This window comes from Nestor notabilis, unplaced genomic scaffold, assembly GCF_000696875.1.
Source record: "Nestor notabilis isolate BGI_N333 unplaced genomic scaffold, ASM69687v1 scaffold12278, whole genome shotgun sequence".
NCBI lineage: Eukaryota > Metazoa > Chordata > Aves > Psittaciformes > Psittacidae > Nestor > Nestor notabilis.
In genome coordinates, this window is record NW_009941553.1 from 3,357 (window position 1) to 25,326 (window position 21,970).

The 21,970-nt window shown below is 38.0% G+C and overlaps 1 protein-coding gene across 1 annotated transcript in view; it reads left to right on the forward strand.

Moving 5' to 3' along the window:
• Positions 1-12,612, forward strand: part of USP38 (ubiquitin specific peptidase 38) — a 14,743-nt gene extending 2,131 nt beyond the window's left edge. The window contains exons 3-8 of the mRNA XM_010020965.1: positions 950-1,108; positions 2,178-2,371; positions 2,945-3,038; positions 3,894-4,000; positions 5,069-6,401; positions 12,268-12,612. Of these exons, the coding sequence (XP_010019267.1) occupies positions 950-1,108; positions 2,178-2,371; positions 2,945-3,038; positions 3,894-4,000; positions 5,069-6,401; positions 12,268-12,429 (2,049 nt within the window). The 3' untranslated portion in view covers positions 12,430-12,612. The remainder of the gene's footprint in view (positions 1-949; positions 1,109-2,177; positions 2,372-2,944; positions 3,039-3,893; positions 4,001-5,068; positions 6,402-12,267) is intronic.
• The last annotated feature ends 9,358 nt before the right edge of the window (positions 12,613-21,970 follow it).

Here is a 21,970-nt window from a genome sequence, read left to right on the forward strand (position 1 = left end):
TTGTAGCTTTCACTGTTGATGCTGTAGTACATCAAACACTGAATTTGGTAGCTTTTGTTTTTAAACGGTGGGTATCTTGTTTACCAAAGGAGTAGGATTTGTTTCTCTGAGGTGTAAAAATATTCTTTATACTTGGAGGACAACTGATACTTGAAAAAGTGTCAAATAAGTATTTTGCATGTGGCCGCTTTGATCTTTTGAAGTTCTGTAATTGGTATACTTTCCTAAAGTTATGTTATTTTTACAATTTGTGCTCTGTATCTCATGTCTTTGCTACCAGACAATTTGTAAGCTAATTTGTGGTGAGAAATTATTCCATCCACTTATTTCACAGTTAATCCATTTTGATCACATGAAAACTGAATTTAAAAATACGGAGCTGCATTTAAGAAGGGGAAGGAGATGGAGTAAATGTTTCGGTTTTGGGTTTTTTGTGACTGTCTTGGTTTACTGAGCCTGGCTCCCTCACTAGGTGGAGCTGTGTCCCAGCTCCTGTCTTGTAAGCTGAAGTAGCATGACTGTATTCACTGGCTTCAGATCCGAGGCATTAGATTATGTTTTAAGGAAAACTGAAATATCTGTGGAATTAGAACGGGATATTGCACTGTTAGTGGTGGCACAAAAGCAAAGTATTTGCTGTCAATATCCTTTTGAAGATGAGTACTTTGGACACTTGACCATTTAAAAAATTTTAACATGCATTGTTGAAGTTTATGAAGTTACAAAACGTGATATGTCAACTAGAGAGAGCATTGACTACTTAATGGTGCCATTTGAAAATTGTCATGAGTAAAGAATAATGCATGTTTTTTAAGTCATAGTTTCTCAACCACTTCTTTTTTAAGAACAAAACGTCTCCTGTCATTTGGCATGTGTAAACCAGTAAAGGTGTCTGTAGGGGAAAAAAAAGTAATTAACACCCTTTTCTTGTTTGTTTTTTCCCTTTCAGATTGTCCCACATGTTGTCAGTTTGGTTCACTCCTTCAAAAGAGATGGCTTACCTTCCAGTACAGCCTTTTTGATGCAGTTGACTGAGTTAATACACTGTATGATGTATCATTATTCAGGATTTCCAGAGCTCTATGAACCTATTCTGGAAGCTGTTAAGGTATATTAGGAATATTAAGAGAGTGGAATGTTTTGGGTTTTTTTTTTCCTGCTTTCCCAAACATGAAAGCTCTACTTCTATAGATCTAAATTCTTTAGAACTTCTGTAGGAGAGAAGAGCAAACCACATAATCTAAGGTCCTTTCTAACTGTATTGGGAATATGTTAGAAAAATTGTTCTGAGTGTCCATGATACAATTATAGCAGCCTTTAACAAAAGCCTGAAATTAGTTCTTTTATTAAAAGTACACTCTAATTTTTTAAGCCTTATGTAGCTATTAATATGCTTTAGTGAGGCTTATCCTAGGCATTTCATTTCAACCCAAGCTAGAAACTGTAACTCTTCAAATATAAATTCGGAGCACTGAAACTATTGAAGAGAAGTAGGTTCTGAGGAGTACTTGGCATACTGTTAATTTTTGACTAGCCTCAAAACACTGTTGCTAAGTACTACATCTTAATACTGCAGTGGGTATTGCATGCCTCTGGGTAAAGGATGATGGCCTATGATGTTTCAAATCAAAATTTGGCACTTTTTTAGATAAATAAGTTCATAATGCGCTTAAAAAAAATAAAAATACTCTGAAACAAGTAAAATGAACTTGGAAAATAAATACAAAATGAAAAAAAAAGAGTCAGATATTACTGCCTGATTTTTATAGCAGTACTATTGCAGTCAAATATTTTGATGCTTAAAAAGCCTCTTTCAAGTCAATTCAAAGAATTCTGGACTTTATTCTTTCTTTCTTACATTTTGATTTGACCGCAGCAACATACTTCAAGCAGAGTAGAGGATACTTTAGGTGTCTGTTAAAGCTTGTAATTCGAGGGTTCTGTGAATATGCAGGTCAAAGGTAACAACCAGCTCCTTATTCCTGCAATTTGAGAGTTGAGTAAAACCAGACAGCTTTGAAGAAGGTGGCTGGGGGTGGGTAAGAGAGGGGGATGCATCTACTACACTGTTGGAGATAGCAAGTAAAGATAAGATTGCTGAATCAGAGGACCTATTGTAAAAACAAGTACAGTTTTTTGTGTGTTAAGTGTGTGTGTGTTAAATGTTTCTCTTGTAGGATATGCCCAAACCCACTGAAGAGAAGATTAAGTTGATTCTCAGTCAGAGTGCCTGGACTTCACAATCCAGTTCTTTGCCATCTTGTTTATCTAGACTTTCTGGAAAATCTGAAACTGGGAAGACAGGCCTAATTAATCTAGGAAATACTTGCTACATGAACAGTGTTATTCAGGCACTTTTTATGGCTACAGAGTAAGTCTTTTTAAACAGTTCTTTTCAGCAACTCTTTTCATTGCAAATTAGCTACCACAGTTGTGGCAGTCTTGCTTTACACAGAATATTAACATGTCCTGGGGTGTCTCAGCTTTGTGTAGCTGAGTGGGTTTCTTTGCACTCAGTTACTGATTGCTTTGCTGAAGTCCAGCTCTGTGAAACTGCAATTTTAGCCATTAAAAATCCTGATCCTTCTGTCCAGTGTCAAGTCCCTTTTTCCTCACTGTCCGTGCTCCCTTGAGTACCGTTAAAATTTATGGTGATGCTTTTCTTATAATCTGGAAGCTGTTGAGAAAAAAAATCTGTCTACAGCCCACTCTTACACATTTAAATGTTTAAAGGAATGGGGATTTTGCAGTGCTAGTTCCTACCATACAGTAGTTTTGTATCCAGGTATTGAAGGGAAGCATTATGTGTTTGCTTTTTACTGTACAGTAGTTTTGTATCCAGGTATTGAAGTGTTACATATTTGCTAATTACCTGAGCTGCAATGATAACTGCATTGTTATTGGAAACCTACCAGGGACCCTCATGTCTGTCTGTCTTTTTCAGTTTCAGAAGACATGTTTTATCTCTGAATCTAAATGGGTGTAATTCACTAATGAGAAAATTACAGCATCTTTTTGCATTTTTGGCCCATACCCAGGTATGTCAGTTCACTTCATCTGCTGGTTTTTAAGCACAGATCTGTATACCAAAATTTAGGAACAAACATGATGCCGTGGGAGTCCTCTTGACTATATTGGAAATACAAATATGATATACTTGTAGGGGAATGAGTCCCTCCAAATGTTCAGGTGGTGTGGATGGACTTGGAGAAATCTGTTTCATAAGTGGAACGTCATGGTACTGTGTCATTTTTATAAGTGGGCAGTAACAGACTTTTTTTGAGAAGCCAAGTGAAAAAATCCAAATAAGAACTGACTTGATGTACAAGCTGACTTTATGTAACTTTCTAGGATAAATTGTGACTTTCTGCAATGATTCTTAGACTAAATTTCAGTGTAGTTCAAATTCTGAAGTGAACTAAAGTTCATTCTAAAGTTCAGAATATTTGCTAGCGCTAGGAAGATGTAAGACACTGTGCTCTTTGACTAATAACAATAAACTTGTTGTGAAGGGGATGAGGCTGGATTACCTTAGAATAAATTGCTGCTTATGAAATACTGGTGATGTTTTGAAGAAAGAAAACCTTTTTTTTTTAAGCTTGTGAGCCAGAACAGTAACTGCTATTACACCTAACATCTGGTTTACACTTGCTACACATTTAATATTTGCCTGCAGGATCCACTGCTTGTATCTTTGTACTAGAAGTGATTACTACAAAATTAAAGGGTGTCTCTTCCTATGATTAAGTGGCTTAAATGTTTGTATACTATGTTTCATATGGCTCCTCTAGAACAATGTACTCTGAAGTTCAGTGGTCAGTATCAAAAGTAATATAACCAGTTTTGAAAGTAGTTCTTATGTAACCTTGTCTGTCTCTCTCTTATACCAACAGAGGGAGGCATATGCTCCTAGAATTTTCTTCGAGGCTTCCAGACCACCATGGTTCACCCCTCGATCCCAGCAAGATTGCTCAGAGTATCTTAGATTCCTGCTAGACAGGTACAGTTATTGTGCCATGAATGGGAATGAATCTACCCTCTTATCACATAATGCTGAACTCTGGGGGGCAGTCATGTAACAGTTCTACTGACTTAAGTGGGGACTAGGAATTTTGGGCCTCTGGTTTTCTGTGTGGTCTGAAATGTTTTTCATGGGTTTAATCTGTGGTAAAGTATGGATACCATCCTGTACCCACATCATGTAAAGCAGGTTATAGTGGTAGTAATGTTCCATTCTTAGAAATCTAAACTTGGGTGTTATGTTAGTATCATGGTCCTGTTGTAAAATTAATGTGGTTGCTGAAAGCTGTGTAGTTGTGCATTTGGAATTTCATGTTGGAAGAGAGCTGTATTTTATACAGGTTGGATAAATCATGAAGAGATGTACATGCATTTATAACCAGTTTAAGAAACAAGCAAATTAACCGTGGCACAGATAAAAATACCTAAATTTATTAGTAGTCCTCTTCTATTTTGCCTGAGATGCAGATTAAGAAAAAAAAAAAATTGCTCAACTCCCCCCTTGCTCCTCTATCTTGGGTTTCTTTTTTGGTTTGTTTTTTCTTGCTGTAGTTTCTTAACTTTCTTGGCTACGAAATCCTGACCTTTTCTTTGGAGTAGTCTGGCACTAGATAAATAGCTACTTGTTCTCTTACAAAATCTGACATACAGAACCAGTCAACTGGAGAAGTGATTTATTAAGATAATGTAATGGTAAATAATAAAAACATTGTTTGTGAGGTGGTGGTGAGTTTTTTTTGTTTGTTTGTTTGGGGGTTTTTTTGGTTGTTTTTTTTTTTAATACTTGCTAGTTCTCAGTATATCCATTGTGTTATATTACATATAATGAAGCCCACATTAAATGCATTTGTGCTTCTCTCATACTCTTTTGGATAGTACTGACCTGTATGGTTGAGCTTGCTTATAGCAACTTCTTAAATGCAAGACACTTCTAGCCACTTCACCATCTGTATTTTTAACCATAACTGGAAAAAAGGTCTGAAATGGTGCAGCAATATTTGTTTGGAAAACGGCACAGCTTCTTGGATTTATTTTTCTTTGTCTTCAGGCTGCATGAAGAAGAGAGAACCTTGAAAGCACTGTCTTCAGTAAAGACTTCAGAAAATATAATGAATGAAGAGTCCCAGACACAAGAAGCTGATCATAAAGCACAAGTATTTGCACCTTATACAGGAAGCGAAGAAAGAACTCTGATAGAGAAGATGTTTGGAGGAAAGCTGAGGACTACTATATGCTGTTTGAACTGCAAAAGTATGTCTCAAAAAGAAGAAGCTTTCACAGATCTCTCTCTGGCTTTCTGTCCTCCCACTTCCTTGGAGAATATTGGCCCAAAATGCATGGAAAGTTCTGAAGTGAAAGACGATTACATGGTGCAAACTAACACTTTAGCAACTAGTCCTGCTGGAGAAACACCTCTCAATAATTTGGAAGTAAATGGTGGATGTGACACAATAATGAATGAAGGAACCCTAAAAGATTTTTCTATTGAGCCAAACTCTGAGAATACCACAAATTCTGAACTCAACAAAGTTCAAGATAATAGGGATACGTCTCAGAGGCTAGTAGGTAAAAATACTCTGTCAGTTACAGACTTACTGAATTATTTTCTGGCACCTGAGATCCTCAGTGGAGACAATAAGTATTATTGTGAAAAGTGTGCCTCTCTACAGAATGCTGAGAAAACTATGCAAATCATCGAGGAACCTGAATACCTCATTCTCACTCTCTTGAGATTTTCATATGATCCAAAGTGTCATATAAGGCGCAAAATCTTGGACAATGTTTCTCTGCCACTTGTTTTGGAACTACCACTCAAAAGAACATCCTCTTTAGCTGTAGATCCAGGAATTTGGTCTGCTGGTGTTGAGATTTCTGATACTGGAGAAAATCTTGCTAAAAAGCTGAAGCCCTCAGGTGCTGATGAAGTGACCTGCCCACAATTGGTGCCCTATACATTAAGCTCTGTGGTGGTGCATTCTGGTGTATCCTCTGAAAGTGGACATTATTATTCATATGCTAGAAATGTTACTGGGTCAGGACTCTGCCACCAGTCTACAGCTCTTTCTTTAGTTTCTCCTCAGGATAAGTTGTTGACAGAGGAGAGTCCTTGTACTGTTGTAGAAAATGAGCTGGACATGGAGATGCCAAGAGAATGGTTTCTGTTCAATGATAGCAGAGTGACATTTACCTCATTTCAGTCAGTCCAGAAAATTACCAGTAGATTTCCAAAGGACACCGCTTATGTTCTGTTTTACAAAAAACAGAACAGCACCTGTGGCTTCAACACCAATTCAGCAAATGGACTCTGGGTAAATGGAGACCCACCCCTACAAAAGGACCTCATGGATGCAATTACAAAAGATAACAAACTGTACTTGCAGGTAAGATGGAAATCGTGTATGAAGACTAATCTCCTTAAAACTTACAAGACAGTCTAAAAAAAAAAAAGGCTTTAAATATTCTGGTATATTAACATAAATCAGCAATCTCGCCTCCGTCTTGATACAGCTAGACAGGTTTCATAGTAGAGTGGTCACCATTAGATGGGAAGCATCAAGGAACATGGCTTAAACTAATTTCAGTTTAAATTTTTAGTGGAGATGCTCTCATGGGTTGTTCAACCATTTGTAGTTCTATGCAGGAAAGACTTCAAACAGTTCTGATTTTCATTAGCTTTACTTTAGCTACTCTTGTAATTTATTATAGTTGCTTTGCTTTGAGCATCATTACTATATTTGGATGGTGTAACAGTAAAAGTGTGTTTTGCTGTGTGCCTTTTGCTGGGATAACCTGTTCCTGTGAGAGTTGTCTGCCTACTCAAAGTAGAAAAACTAGGTAAATTGAAATTGAAAACAGCTAAATCTCACTGTGGAAAATCTGTTAATAGCTGTAGGTATTTACAAACATAAGAGAACTGAGAGTTCAAATTGCAACTCTGCTGCTGTTTTCAGACTATGATTAAGGCATTTGTGTTCCAACCATCTTTGTTTATATGCCACTTCTTCCTGACTACAGTGTAAGAGAAATGTGGCTTCTTTAGCAGCAGTTGCAGATCATAGAATCATAGAATAGTTTGGTCGGAAGGGACCTTTGAAAGTTGTTTAGTCTAACTCCACTGCAGTGAGAAGGCACATCTTCACCTAGATCAGGTTGCTCAGAGCCAATCCATTCTGCTCTTGAATGTTTCCAGGGAAGGGTCATCTATCACCAATATGGGCAACCTGTTCTAGTGTTTCACCTCCCTCACTGTAAAAATTTCCTCTTTATATCTAGTCTAGATTTACCTCTTTAAGTGCAAAACCATTACCCCTTGTTGTATTGCGACAGGGTCCATATGTTTCTTCCAGTGTTGGTGCCCACGGATGAAAGAGGACAGTAAAAAATAACCTGTGTCCCAGATTGCGTTACCAATTGTCCCAAGGCCCTGAAGTCTCTTTGGATTACATGTTACAGCTTCATAGCTACACAAGTGGAAGAGCAGTAATGGGTAATAGTCTGAGGGCCATACCAGGCTCGGAAGTTTCCTAGAGATGTTCTTAACATGGGGCCTAGGGAGGCAGCAGGTTTCCCTAAGAGGAGGGTCTGTCCAGCATACTGGGCCCTCTGTTCCCATCAGAAGGCAGTTGTCTACAACTTTAAAGTAACTTTTCTTTCTCATGGAGGTGGTTTGTGGTATGGGGCATAGGCTTTTCTGACCATCTCTGGTGTAGATGGACTGTCATCCATATCATCCATTGACTGGCCTTCCACAGCCAGAGCCTCATGCCTTTTCTACAGGGGCACCTGAGAAGGCAAGGGGGGCAAGAAGGGGGTTTGTCTGTGCACGTGCCTCCAAAATACTGTCATGCTTTCAGTCAGAATCACTGTGAGTACCATTGATGCATAAATGCTTTAATTGAAATTTCCAACTTAAAGACAGATTCATTTTTTGAGTGTAGTTGAGGCAGCATCTAGGTAATTGAGGAATGGGAGGAAAAAAATGGGGAAAAAGAACACAGTCTGAAGAAGAGTAGTACAACTACTACAGTGATACTTAACCTTTTTTTATACAAAGCCAACATTTAAAGGTGGAACTTGTCATCCACTCAGAATATAAATCCTAGCAACTGTTCTTATTTGTGTATGTGGTGGTTGAATCCAGTGTCTGCAGTGACATATTTCACTGCTGTCAACAGGATAGGTGATTACCTGAGTATGTTTAACGGAGGCTTTTTTTCAAATCTGAAGAAATGCTTTAGCCATCTCTTCAGATTTGAGTGATGCTTTGGGAACAAGCAACACCATCAAGATACTAAGAAATTAATTTGTTAAATAATCAAGCTATTCATAAATAGATTTCTCTGAATTAACATTTTCAAGACCGTTTGATGGGATTTCTGGAATATGCTATGAAGTTAACTACTTGAACGCATAGCAGAAATTTTATAAAGCACAGTCATTTTCTCTTGTAGCTTACCAGTGAAAGCAAAATTATAGTCTCCTGGAAACCTTTAGTTTGCAACTAAAAGAAAAAAATAATAGTCTCCTCAAAATGAAAAAAAAGGAAAAAAGAAAAACCCCACCAAACACCTTCCCCAACACCCCCTACCCCCCCAGAATAAACCAAAACCAAACAGAAAACCCCCAGGCATATAGTGTTTGTTTAGGGGTTATTTTGGGGGGTTTTTTTTAATTTATTATTTTTACCCACATTTCAATTTTGAATACTTCCATTTTGGCTTTCTTTGTAGTGCTCTACTAATCTCAGAGTTGTTGAGATCTTGTCGTTTTCTCACTTTAAATGAGGCTGATTAGAAGTGCTTAGTTATTTTTTTCAAGTTAGCGCTAGTATTGTAATTGTGTTTTTGAGAAGTTGTGTTTCATCATCCTGCAGAATTCTAAACCAGTTAAGCATATACTTTTCTGTCCTGAGAAAGCCTTTACTTTTTCAAAGAAACCTTCCCAAAATCTTTAGCTTACTACTTTTGTTTTACTATTGCATACCACTTTGCCACATGGTGAAATAAAACATTTTTATTTTAAATAACAAAACCTGCAATATGGGTAGCTGCCACTCCAGTTAAAACAAATTAAAAATCCCATGATGGAAACAAGTGGAAAGCAGGGGAGGGTGGGGAATCCTCTGATGCTTTGTGTTATTCTCAGTCCAGAGAACTGTATTGACTATGAAGTTTTACTTACCTGATCTAGTATATGTTGGAAAAAATACACTCAGTCTGAAAACATTCATAATTTTTTTAAGAAATAAGGATGTTTCTTGGAAAAAGAAGCTAGTGCTGGATGCTATACTAGAAAAATTTAATATAGGTTAGTATTAATCAACTCAGTATGTGCCTTGAGAGAAGAAAGAAATGTGCTCATTTAGCACAAACTACTGAATGGGAATAAAGCATGAAACATCTTAAACTGCTAAATAATTTAACCTTTAGCATTAAGGATACAAATATTGTATGGATTTTAGAGTTTCTTGACAGAGTATTAGTATTAATAATCGATAATTTGGTCACTGCTCCATATTTCTCTTGTGTGTGTGCTTACATACTCTCCATTAGAGAAAATGTTTTGTACATGGTAGAAATTAAGCTAAGATCAGGACTGAGGTTTATTTTCTCAGTGCATTATGGCTGCTTCTGAACAGTATTTCTAGGTGGTTGACAAAAGCTGTGCTTGCAGCTCATTTACACTCTATACTGAATGTGGTGCATGTCTCCAGAGGTGAGCCATCCCTTGAACTTAAGTCACGTGCAAGGCACTGTGCTGTTGCTGTTTGTTGTCGTGCTTCTCTTCTCTCCTTGTCCCCTCTGTAAGGAAGCCTAGTGACAGTGGAACAATTTTACTGTTGTTAACGGTATTTTGAAAGGTATGTAATAAGGACATACATAAAGTAATTTGGCTGCATAGCTATGCCAAAACCTCATGCTATTCAGTAACTGTGGTAAGGCAAATTCAGTCACGTTTCTAGCTAAATCTGGCAAAAATACCCAACCAACCAAACTTTAGCTGTTAGACTCTAATGGTCTTTTTGTTTACAAATATAAGACCTTTACTTAACATAGCGTAACCTGCAAACCTGTTATTGATGCTTACATACATCTGTAGTACAGTTTGTTAGGTAAAACTCAACTGTTGACGTTTAAGAGGTATAAAGTTGCCAGAAAATACTTCTCTGGAGGGGTGAAAGTGAAGGAGGGAGTAAGGAGGAAGAGGGAGTAAGGAAAACTCCATTTTTTTGTTTGATACTTTGCTGCTTTTAAACATTTTTCATAAATATTTTACCAAAGAAGCCAAACCAGCCCAGGTACAGTGTAGCCAGTCTCCCACTGTTTGCTTTTGAGAAGAAAATCTGTCCTGTATTAAGCAGTTTTGCAGTGTAGTTTTTTAATTAAACAGGCTATTTGGAAATTTTGGAAACTGTCGTGGTTCAACCCCAGCCGGCAACTTGGAACCACGCAGCCGCTCGCTCACTCCCCCCCTTTTCCTTCCTCCCCCCGCTCCCGGAGGGATGGGGAGGAGAATCGAAGGAATGTAACTCCCACGAGTTGAGATAACAGCTCTCCAGTAACTAAGGTATAATACAAACCACTACTGCTACCAGTAATAATGATAAGAGGAATAACAAGGGAAAAGGACACAACCGCTCACCACCCGCCGACCGATACCCAGCCCGACCCGAGCAGCGATCTGGGCCTTCCGGGTAACTCTCCCCAGTTTATATACTGGGCATGACGTGCTGGGGTATGGAATAGCCCTTTGGCCAGTTTGGGTCAGGTGTCCTGCCTCTGCTTCCTCCTGGCTTCCCCTCCTCTCTGGCAAAGCATGAGACTGAGAAAGTCCTTGGTCAGAGTAAACATTACTTAGCAACAACTAAAAACATCGGTGTTATCAGCGTTGTTCCCAGACTGAAAGTCAAAAACACAGCACTGCACCAGCTACTAAGAAGGAGAAAAAATGACTGCTGTAGCTGAACCCAGGACAGAAACAAGTATGCCTTTCAGTCATTAGTAGCGTAAAATGGTTTCAGACTTAGGCTGTTTTTCTAAGAGGGCAGAGTAATTTAAACCCACAAGTACTATTTTTAGCACCTGTGAAAGTACATGGACAAGACTAAGTTTAGTGCTTTCATGGTTGTATAATACAGTCTTCCAGGTTCTTGGCTCTGTTCCTTGCTTTCACCAGGAGGTGGAGAAGAAAAGGAACAATTCAAGGTGACCCATGTAATTACTAAAATCCTGTTAAAATTTCCTCCCTTTCCCTTTAGGGAGGTATGTAGTGATGAAGTGTCATGTGAAGGAGGCTGTTGGTATTGAGCCTTACCACCTGGATACTTCTATTTTGTTTCCTAAAGAAACAAAGCTTGTACAGGTCTGCTGTGTTTTTTCTTGTCAGTATTCTGGAGCCTAACACCTGCCTTCAGTTTTTGAAGCTCTTGACTAGTTTGAGAAAGGGATACTTAAGAAATTGCTGCAAGGTGTATGAAGCTAGCTGGCCAGAGACAAAGTAGTATGATACCTCTAATGAGGGAAAGCCTGTGCTCATCCCCATCTTAGATGTCTGAGAAGCCACAGGGGCATTCAGCTGAAAAAGCAGCTGCCAGGAGCCTGTGATTTCTTGGTCCTGCTACTTGTGCAGGTACTTTTTTCAGCAGCTGATCCTGGTTTTTATGGAGTGCTTGAGAGTTCCTTAGTCTTACTAATGTTAAAAAAGAGTTAGCATAGCAGTAAGACTTGAAAGTTAAAAAGCTGCACTGAATGGAAACTAAATAGCTTTCCATCTTTTTGCATTTTTCTGAGTATGTTGTTACTCTATGCAGTTGATTGAATGGAATGAAAAAAATCTTTTAAATAATTAACATTTGTCTTACCTTTCTGTTGGGCAAACAAGAACAAGGGCATCTTAAAATTGATAGGATGAAAATTCATGTGAAACATGTATCAAAAGCTAATGTTTTGTTAGCTTTTGATCATCACTCTTAATTCTTTAGTAACATCCCATGTTTCTATAAAATACAATTTTAGCATAAACTTAGATGGATTTAATTATGATGCACATATACTTAGGTTCAACAAAATTGCACATCTTGGGTTGGCTGTGGATGTTCAACCTGAAGTTCAACAAAGCCATGTAGACTTAGGAGCCCAGAAGTTAGTGATGTAACTTTAAAAACTGTTTCAAAATTTACTGGAAATAAGGTGCTTCAAGGACTTGAAGTTGTTGGTGTTTAAATTCTCTTTTATTCTTCCATTTCAGGAGCAAGAGCTTAGTGCTCGAACACAGGCACTTCAAGCTGCCTCAGCTTCATGCTCTTTTCGACCCAATGGATTTGATGACAATGACCCCCCGGGAAGTTGTGGACCTACAGGTGGAGGAGGAGGGGGTGGGTTCAATACTGTTGGTAGATTAGTGTTTTGACTATGAAGACACCCTGGAATACACTGGTTCCAAAGCAGCTCTGTACTGCTGAGGACAACTAAAATAGTGAACTTTGTCAGATATTGTACTAAGTTCTGAGACTTGATCTTTGTTTCAAAAGCAAATGTTGGGGGCTTTTTGGTTATGTTTTATTTGAAATAAATAAGCGCATAATGGAAAAAACTACCTCTTTAAAATTCAGTTGCTTTTATAGTAAGATACACTTGCCCTAAAGACAGAAAATGGAGATTTTTAAGTAGTTGCTAATGATACTGCATTGAACTGAATGCATGCACTTACATCAGTTTCTATTTTCCTCCTCCACTGAATGAAGAACGTTCGTCTTTTTGCTCTGACGGGATTGCTTTATGTGGAAATCCTTTCAGATGTGCTAAACTGCATACATAGTCTGTCACCTCCACTTTATTTTCAAATCCAGTATCCATGGATTACCAGAGATGATGCAATTTATAACGAAGGCAATAACTTAAATGTGACATGATACAGTACTTTGCAGGTCAAAAATTATTCAATATATTTCCAGTGTAAATGTCAGGAAGAAAAAATAATTTATAAATATTTGCTAAGTTGTTTTCCAAAAAAGTGCATGTTCTGTAGGAACAATGTTTTTAAATAGAAATTGTTAACTTTGTAGCATTTCTAATTGTTTTGAGGATTTTAAAATTATTTCAGGGGATATATCTGCTGTGTATTGGAAAGGAAGAGATTCTGTATGTGCCTTGCAGTACTGTAATTTAAAGCAAACTTTCTGAGGCTGCAGAAAAGGGGAAAAATGAGTTATTTGGGTGGGGTTTTTTTGTCAGTATTAGAAATCAGTATGCTTATAGAAAGCTATTAGGTTTCTAGCAGTACAGGTCTGGTAGTTGGAAAAGGAGTATGTTGTCCCTTATTATTTTGATTTTGAAAAAGTACAAACCTAGTGATCCACAACTTTAGTAGCCTACGTTGCCAATAAAAGGGTGGTCATAAATACTGAGCTATGTTTGTGAAAAGAGAGGCTACCTGTATTGATCCTTGCTGAGGATCTCTGCCTCTAAGAATCCTCTGAAGTTTTGGCTTCTGATTTTGCTTGTAGTGAGAAATTTCTGGTGAGTTCAGGTTTTAACTGTCTACAGAAGACCAAAATGATGCTGTCCATGGTGCAGTGTTGGCTTGCTTGTTAGGCCAGCAGAGGTTGAGGATCCACTCTCCGAAGTCGTGGCGAAAGTAGCAACTTATGTTTTGATGTGCAATGAGGGTAACAGAAGGAGTTACACTGTTGAATCTGGTGATTAATTCTTAACTTGAATAAACTTTCAGTGAAGTGTAAATTTATTTAAAGTATTTTTACAAAATTCTGCAGTTTTACTGTGTTTTTATATTCTACTGGGTGACAGAGTGCATCCTTAAAAAGCATGCAAACCTGGCAGGTGTTAGCTTAACTGTACAAAATAGATTTCTTAGAAAATGCCTTTTAAAAGCATAAAATAAGTTGAAAATTAAACCTTGCTTATATTAAATATATGGGCTTACTATGAAAGATAACTTAGCTTGCAAGCTATTTTTATATTATTACTAAAACTATGCTGTTTGTTCTGCTATATGTTCAGATACTACTGCTCAAGAATGCTAGAGCAGCTCAGATTCATTTTTCTAAGTTTCCAAGCTGTGCTTTGACTTTAGTACCTTGGCTTTGACCTACGCTTTTCATTGCTATCTCAGTTGTAGGTCTCTGAATCTGGGGGTTCAGCTGTGGAAATGTCAAATGTTATGAGCAAGTGTGAGGAATGTTCTCATTTTGTTGTGCTTGGACGAGGTTTTCTTGAAAGCTCACTTTGCTTTGAAATTCTGTAACTATCAATCTAAGAGGGTTTTTTATTTCCTTTCAGGCTTCTCTGCCAGTTAGCTCTGGTTTCAAAATGTTTTGTATAACAGGTTAATTTGGCTTTTCCACTTTATGAGGACACACTAAAACGTTGTCTACTGTTCGCATTACAATGGGAATATTTTGTGTCTTTGTATCAATTTACTGTTCATTTTAAAACACTAGTAAGTAGAAGTGGTGGCAAGTGTTTTTACTCTAAATGAAATCATAAGTTGGTAAAGTTCAGCTTTGGTTTTATGTTCTCACAGTGAAAATACAAATTATGTAGCCTACCTAAAAATAATGTGCAGTATGAGTTTTGTATACCTATTGTACTATATTTAATTCATGAGATCATAGAAGGCTTTCTACACCCTTGTTTGCCTGTTCTAAATTAGGTGTTAAATATGGAAATTTTGAGTAATGCCAGTAGGGTTGGATCTCCTTATGTATAAATTATGGTATGTCTGAAACTGAAAATAACTTCTTCCCTTCTCCTTGCTGACTTCTGTTGATGCAGTTACTTTGGGGTTTATGAATAGACTTTAAAATTCAGAATACCTATTTGCAAGTCTGCTTGCTGACCTGACAACCATTGTAGGCTGATTCAGACCTAACTTGGAAGGTTTCAATAAAACTAGTGAAAGTGGAGAAGTTTCCTACTTTAAAATGTACACCTTTTCTCATGGTTTACAGTAATGATGTTGCATGCTCCTGTCTTCTGGACATAATACGAGATCAGTGTACATACGGTACTTCGATTTCTGTTTCCTGTGAATGAATGCTGGATGATTTGTTTATTGACTCCATTCTTTATTTGTTTTCTATCTTAAGTTGAATCAGTAAAAAGATACAAAATACATAATACTGTTTCTGAAGCATAGGGGTTTTTCTTGTTTCCTTTCATGAAGGATATGCTATTGTACCAAACTCAAGGATGTATTTTTAAAATTCTTTTTCCTTTCAACTTTTTGTTTTAGTGATCAGTGGAGTTGTATTAACTTTCTTTGATACAGTTCACTTTGTACAGTTTTTCTCACGTGGAGCATTACAGTGGACTGCTGTGAATCTCTCCCCTGTAACAAGTGGTTACAGTATCTACAAGCTCATTTATCCAGGATGAGGAGAGAAAAGGCTTCTTTGGAAGCTCCTTTTCCATCCTTTCCACCTCCCTGTTGTTCCTTACTCTAGAATGTTAAATATGTTATCTTCTGTATGCTCTGGAAGTTTTAACGGGTAAGCTTTTTTTTTTTTTTGATCTGTAGCATTATAGTTGTTTATGGAGTCAGAATATTACTTTTTTTTCTGTATGAATGTCAAGGGGAAGGGCAGAAGTACTCCGGGCTAAAGGAGTGTTAGAACAAAAGCAAGTGGGTATAACTTTCTGTAAATAAGATTTAGATTAGAAACAAAGTTCCTAATTACTAGAACTAATTCTGGAACAGCCTTCCAGGCAGAGACCTGCTTTGAAGGAAAAGCCAAGTATGTCTATGAAACAAATTAAATGCAAAGTGGTGTCTGAATAATAGGCAACTAGACTTGATAAACCAGAGGTCCTTTCCTAGAGTTTTCTTTTGGGCTTCTCATTGAGCCACGTTGCCAGTTTTCTTTCTAAGGCTCCAAGATTAAAGTGTAAATGAGGGGAATGCTAAAAATGACGTAACAACAAAGATTGACTGCTCAGTTTTGGGTGGTGTTGGTCCCTGATTTAGGGGAGCGAGGCATAAAAATTACGAAGTGATAGAAATCGAAAGCTAGAAAGACTTGTAATCCAAGGAAACTGTCCCGTTCCTAACACGGGCAATTCCCTGGTTAACAGCGTACTATGGGATATACAATGGATTGTAGCCCTTGGTATCCTTAGGCTGTAATCAGATTTAAATTATTGGACTTCTTCAATGTTTTCGAATGATCTCTGATTTAAACAAGAGATCAGATTACATGATCTTAAAAACTTTCATGTTGCCTACAGCCAGGTATCAGAGGTCTACCTTAATCTGAATTCATGGCTGAGTAATATGCTCTTAAATCATACAGGTGTCAGGTCAGGTGTAAACAGAACTAGCCAGAGTGAAGCAGAGATGGATGGTTTTAAGTACGATATGCTGCTTTCTTACTTAAAACAGAAGTATTTTTCTAAGTCTGCTGGATTCTAGGCAGGTATGTGGATTCAGGATACACATTTCTTGTTCCTTGTTTTTTCCAGTGCAGGTAATATTTTTAGGAATCAGTTGTAAAAGTGCTGGAATAGGCATGTGAAAATGCACAACCTTCCATTGCAGCCTTGGTAAACAGCATGCCACCACATGCACTGCAATGCTGGGATACATTCTGGGTGGTCATTTGAGACCTTTACCTTAATCTGCATCTGGGTGGCCAGAGGCCGCCACCCTGTGGTGTCTTCTCAGCGTTTGTGTCTGCAGCAGGGGCCACAAGAGGAGTCTGAAGTGTTGAGGTGCTAGCTCAAGTGGGGCACGGTCCCCAAACCCCTCAGCAACATGCCAAGGCCCAGAGTGTGTAGCTCAAGGACCCCTTGCATCACTGACAGAGACCAGGTGGCAAGCAGCAAGCAGAGGTTGTGTAGTTTCACATGGGGATGGGGTGGGGGCTGGTGAAGGAGAAGTGCTGGTGCAGGACTAAAATGAGACTACCAAACTGCAAAAAGGAAAGGATAGCTCTAATCTGATTTAGAAGTTGTGTATGTTTTAATGATAATTTCATATGTATGTGATACAAAGTTGTAACTTCAGTGTAACTCCACCAAAGGGTTCTCTGTCAACAAGGCTTTGTTGTCCAGGCCTCATCTTTCTAAAATTTCTGTTATATCGGCATGCCTGAGTGGAAAAAAAGTCTTCATGGGCGTATTGAAAACATGAAACATGCTGCTTGAGGAGGGTGTTTCGGACTGACAGTAAAAAAATAAATTCAGAAACAGAATGGTGCTAGCAATTATGATTGGGTTAGCAGCTGTAGTATCATACAGCATCCTCAAGGCCAGTGGTCTCTGAACATTTTTTGATTGCACACCCCATTAGGAAAAACTTTAAGTGTGCACCCAGTATATGTATATTCCTTCATTTATAATATATTGTACTACTGTTCTAAAATGTACGTGCACGAGAGTAGAAATTGAGAAAGTATGAGATAAAGATGAAATAAACACTATTTTTAAATTACTTACAAATCTGTTTATTAATGGTATAAAATATACTTTCTTCTTGCACCCAGATGGATTGACTTGCACATCCACTGGCGTGCAGGCAATTCACTTTAGAGACCACTTCTTTTGGTTACGGTTTTGAAAAGAGTTTTACCTTGATGGGAACAGGTATCGAAATTGACCTGTTTATAATAGTGGTTTCTTGTACTTACTGAATATAGAATGTTGTCGTTACTTTATGCTGCATGACTGTGTTTTGGATCTGTGTTAATTCTGAGTTCTTAAAAAATTTAATGCAAGGGCTGTGAACTGTTTCACCATTTGTTTTCCTGCAATGTGCATTAAATGACAAAAAAGAGGTGTCAGCCTTAACTGGTTTGCAGAGATGCAGAGCCATTCCAGTTCTGAGGGGAGGGCTTATCCCTTACCAAATGCAGGAATGTGTTAGTATTTGGCTTTAAAGGTTCGTACCATTTTTCAGATGACTTGCCCTTTCTCAAGTGTTCTCTAAAGAATTACCGTACTTAGTTGTCAACTCCCTAAAAGAAAGCCAGTTCATTTTCTTGCTGTATCTCTTTGTGTTTGTTCTACTGAACTACAGTTGAAATATTTTTTTGCAGTGTGCCTGTTCTTAAATCCTGTTGTAAGATGGCTTAAATGTTTAAAAGTATTTCATCTTAGTTTTTAAAAATGGGATAAATGTGTTTTACTATACACATGTTGGACTGCATAGAGAAGTCAATATATATATTTTTTAATGCTTCAGAAGATGTCCAGAAGTATCTAAGTTTTTGTTTGGCTTGAGTTGAAAGATAGATGTTCTAGTAAAATATAACAGTGGTGGAGTTGTTATGGGGATTATAAATTATATCTGTAAATCTCAGCTTGAAGGATCTTGCACAAAAACATGGAAAATGAATTGGAGCAGAGAGCTCCTAATGGGACAACTAGATCTGGAGAACGAAGTTTTAGGCAGCAGCTGAATTTCATGTGTATTTCAATTGCAGTGATAAGGCAATGTTTCATTTAAGTTGTCCTCTCAATTGGTGTTACTTAAATCTTCATTTCGTCATCCTTGACCTTCAACCTGTTGAATTAATAAACATCATCATCGTTGGTTAAAATGCAGCAGTTATCAATGAACATGGAAGTTACAGCACAGAAACATTCAGACCTCCTGTAAATAAAGACAAGGTTCTTCAAGGCTGTTTTCAACGTTTGTGTATTTCTCCTCAGGTTTCCACAGACTACAAGTTGAAAGGAGGTTTTTGGGTTTGGTTGTTTTTTTTCTTGACTACAAGAATACCTAGGAAACTCAACAGGCCAGTTAATAACGGATAAATTACTTCTGGGTGGTGAATTGTTTGAGAGGGAAGGAAAGGTTTGGGTTGCCCTTAGAATGTGTAGTTTGAAGTTGAGTCTCTTCTAATTGGCTGCCCACACCTCCCTCTGGCATTAGAAACAGCTGCCTTTATGTGATCTCAGGATTAAGCTTGGTACTGCTTGTGAGGATAAAATCGTGGGAACCTCCCCTTCATCCAAGACCTATTCAGGCTAATTGAAGAACTATTCTTGACCTGAGTTGTTTCTGCTAACAGCCAAGGTAACGGACAGATCAAACTTTAACATAATAAAGGAGCCAATAATAATTAAAAGGCCAAAAAAAAACCCCAAACAACCAAAACCCACAAAAAGTGTTTGGCTCCAGTGGGAGCTGCTTGTTCTCTGCTGTGCTTTAAAGATCCCAGGGCTGCAAAAGGTATTTCCTACTGATGAGACCATGAAAGCAGCAGCTATGCAGAATTTGTTGGGAAAGGGAATTGGCTGCAGTATAAACAAGCAACTAGGTGGATTATTTCATCATTTGGGTTTGTCTGCTGTATTTTGCATTTGGGGATTGATGTGGATGAAGACATGTTTGAGGATAATGAGCAATATGAATCTGAGGATGTGGAATAGAAAGCAAACAGGCCTCAAGTAGTTACTTTCTTAAAAGCAGTTACTATTGCTTCTGCAGAAGAGCAATCAGTTCCTGGAGTGGAATCCTAGATAGTGTCGGTGTGATCTTGCATGGCAGTCTACAGTAGTACTGCTGGTCCCATGCTTTCACAAGGTGTGTTAAGGTGGAAGGCATCCATGGAAAGACTAAAATATTATTAGTACACTAAGACCTGAAATGCAGTCTCTGTTCATAGACCACAAACTTAAGTGTAGTCACAGGTGAAGAACATTTCCTTTCATCACAGGTATGGAGGAGTAGAGAATTCTTCCTGAAACTTCTCATTTTCCTGGGAGCACATCTAATACTGAGTTTGCATATTGTGGTCAGTATTTCTTCTCCAGTTGTGAATGTGTAGCATAAGCCACAAGCTGTGAGAAACTTCAGCTAAGCAAGCTTGTAACTGCTTATTTGACAAGGCTGCTTTTAAACTTGGAGTCAGCTCATCTTCATCTAACTTGGTTGTCTTTGGTGCTGAGGATATGCTGAGTGGGTATATAACAGCTCTTTCACATTCCCTAGCTCACTTCTGGGAATGGGCATGAATGCTCAGCTTTGGAGAGGATTTGGTGAAAGGAAAACAAGAAGAGGATTTTAAAAAAGGGGAGGGAAAAGCTGGAAAGAAATGTGAGCAAGAGCTTCAGTGTGTGGGTATGCAAAGCTGTGGATTTCCTACTCTTTTTTTTTTTTTTTTTTTTTTTTTTTTTTTTTTTTTGAGACCAAAGAGAAGATGTTTAAGCAAAACCGTACCAACTTCACGTCACGTATGCGTAAAGAAAAACCCATGTGGGAAAAAGTACAGCAGTCATTTGGTCAGGATAACTGTTACCTGCTTGTGTTTTCATTAATGTTTTGGCTAAACTTATGCCCAGCCTCTGATCTGTCCACATTGTATTCAAACAAATATTTTTGGGCAAAAGTAAGTATTTGGGAGTTTGTCTTTTTAACTTAATAGCTATTTTCAGAGGAGATTAATTTTTTCCAAGTAATTCTTCTGCCTGAATATTCTCCCCACTTTCTTAAAGGATGATGCACGCTCTCTTACATATTGTAAGAATTGGTCCAATCTGAAGTGAATAGGTATCTTAGGTTGTAGATAGCCTCATCCCTGAAATTTCCTTAACCTCCAAATTTTTTTAGGATAGCCGTTCTCCTTCAGATCACTAGGGCACAGAAAGATTATTCTCTTTATTCCCTTCTTACTTGAAAAACAGGAATGAAGCTAGAGACTCACTGGGTAAGAAAAACTGCAGGATCACTAAGCAGGGAAAACTTCTCAGCAGCTCTGTGTTTAGTAGTGGTTTTTTACCAGGTCTGCCATGTCCATCTGGCAACTCATTCTCCCCTAAACAAATTCGGTGGAATAAATTCTCATGGTACTTATGAAATGTTTCTTGCTGTGGCTTCTTTGGTGTTGTGGTGTTTTCCCTCTCCCCCTCTTCAAGTCCCTTGCAGCTGCCAGTTAACTCTGATACAGGACACAGATCATCTTGTACACTGCATGCATTTCAGCACTAGTCTGTATGTAACAGTGTGTGTTTCTTGGTTAGCTTTTAAATGCTACTGTGATAAACTTAGTTCTTAAATGTCATCAAACATGGGATAACATAAATGCAATTAAAAAATCAAAATGAGCTATTACATCTATGTAACCTGATATGACTCGGTAAAAGCCACTGTTTTGCATGTAGAAATACAGACAAGTAGCGGTTACAGTAAAGTTTTGTGTTTCTTCAACGCTTTAAGAACTGCTTAAGAAGTGTGCATGCCCACTGGTAGAAAGAAGTAGCATAGCGGTAGCTGTGCTTCAGGTACTTGTAGTAAATTACATTATTAAGAGGTTCCCACAGAGGCCAATCACTACGCATTTTTAAGCAAAGGCTTGTGGTTGCAGGTGCTTGAACCATCAACACTTCAGTGCCAAATTAGATATTTTTGGCTCTGATTAATGCTGAACTACAGGGCAGCACAACCTTTCTGCTGGTTGTAGAGCTTGGTGATTCATTGTTGGCTTGAGGAAATGGCAAATTATGGCTCTCTTCATTCAGATGGAGCCATAAGCACTGGTGGTGATGGTGAAGGGTAACGGAAATGTTTACTTAGTTGTCTTCATCTCGTAGTCACAGCGAGTTAAGTGACACTTTAGTGTGACTGCCAAGTAGAAGCTTGCCCTTTATTCGCAGGATAGGGAAAGCTGGGAAGAAAATTGTTTTGTGATGAATTTCTAATGAATGCATTACTACCTTTTAGGGCAGAGGAGTTTCTGAAATTGAATTTCACAGTTGTTAGCTATAAATTAATCTGTGCATGCAGACTATAGTATGTGAAGAATAGGAAGGAATATTTCTGATTAGAACTACCCTGACTCAAGTGTTCTTGTACAGTCTTGCCTGTTTTTTCTCTAATTGGCCTATTTCAGGTATCGGTTGTGGCTTCAGCTATGTTATGTTTTAAAGGACTTCTTTGTTGCATCTTGACATAAGAATTTAACTTGCTTTGAGTATCATAAGCTTTTATA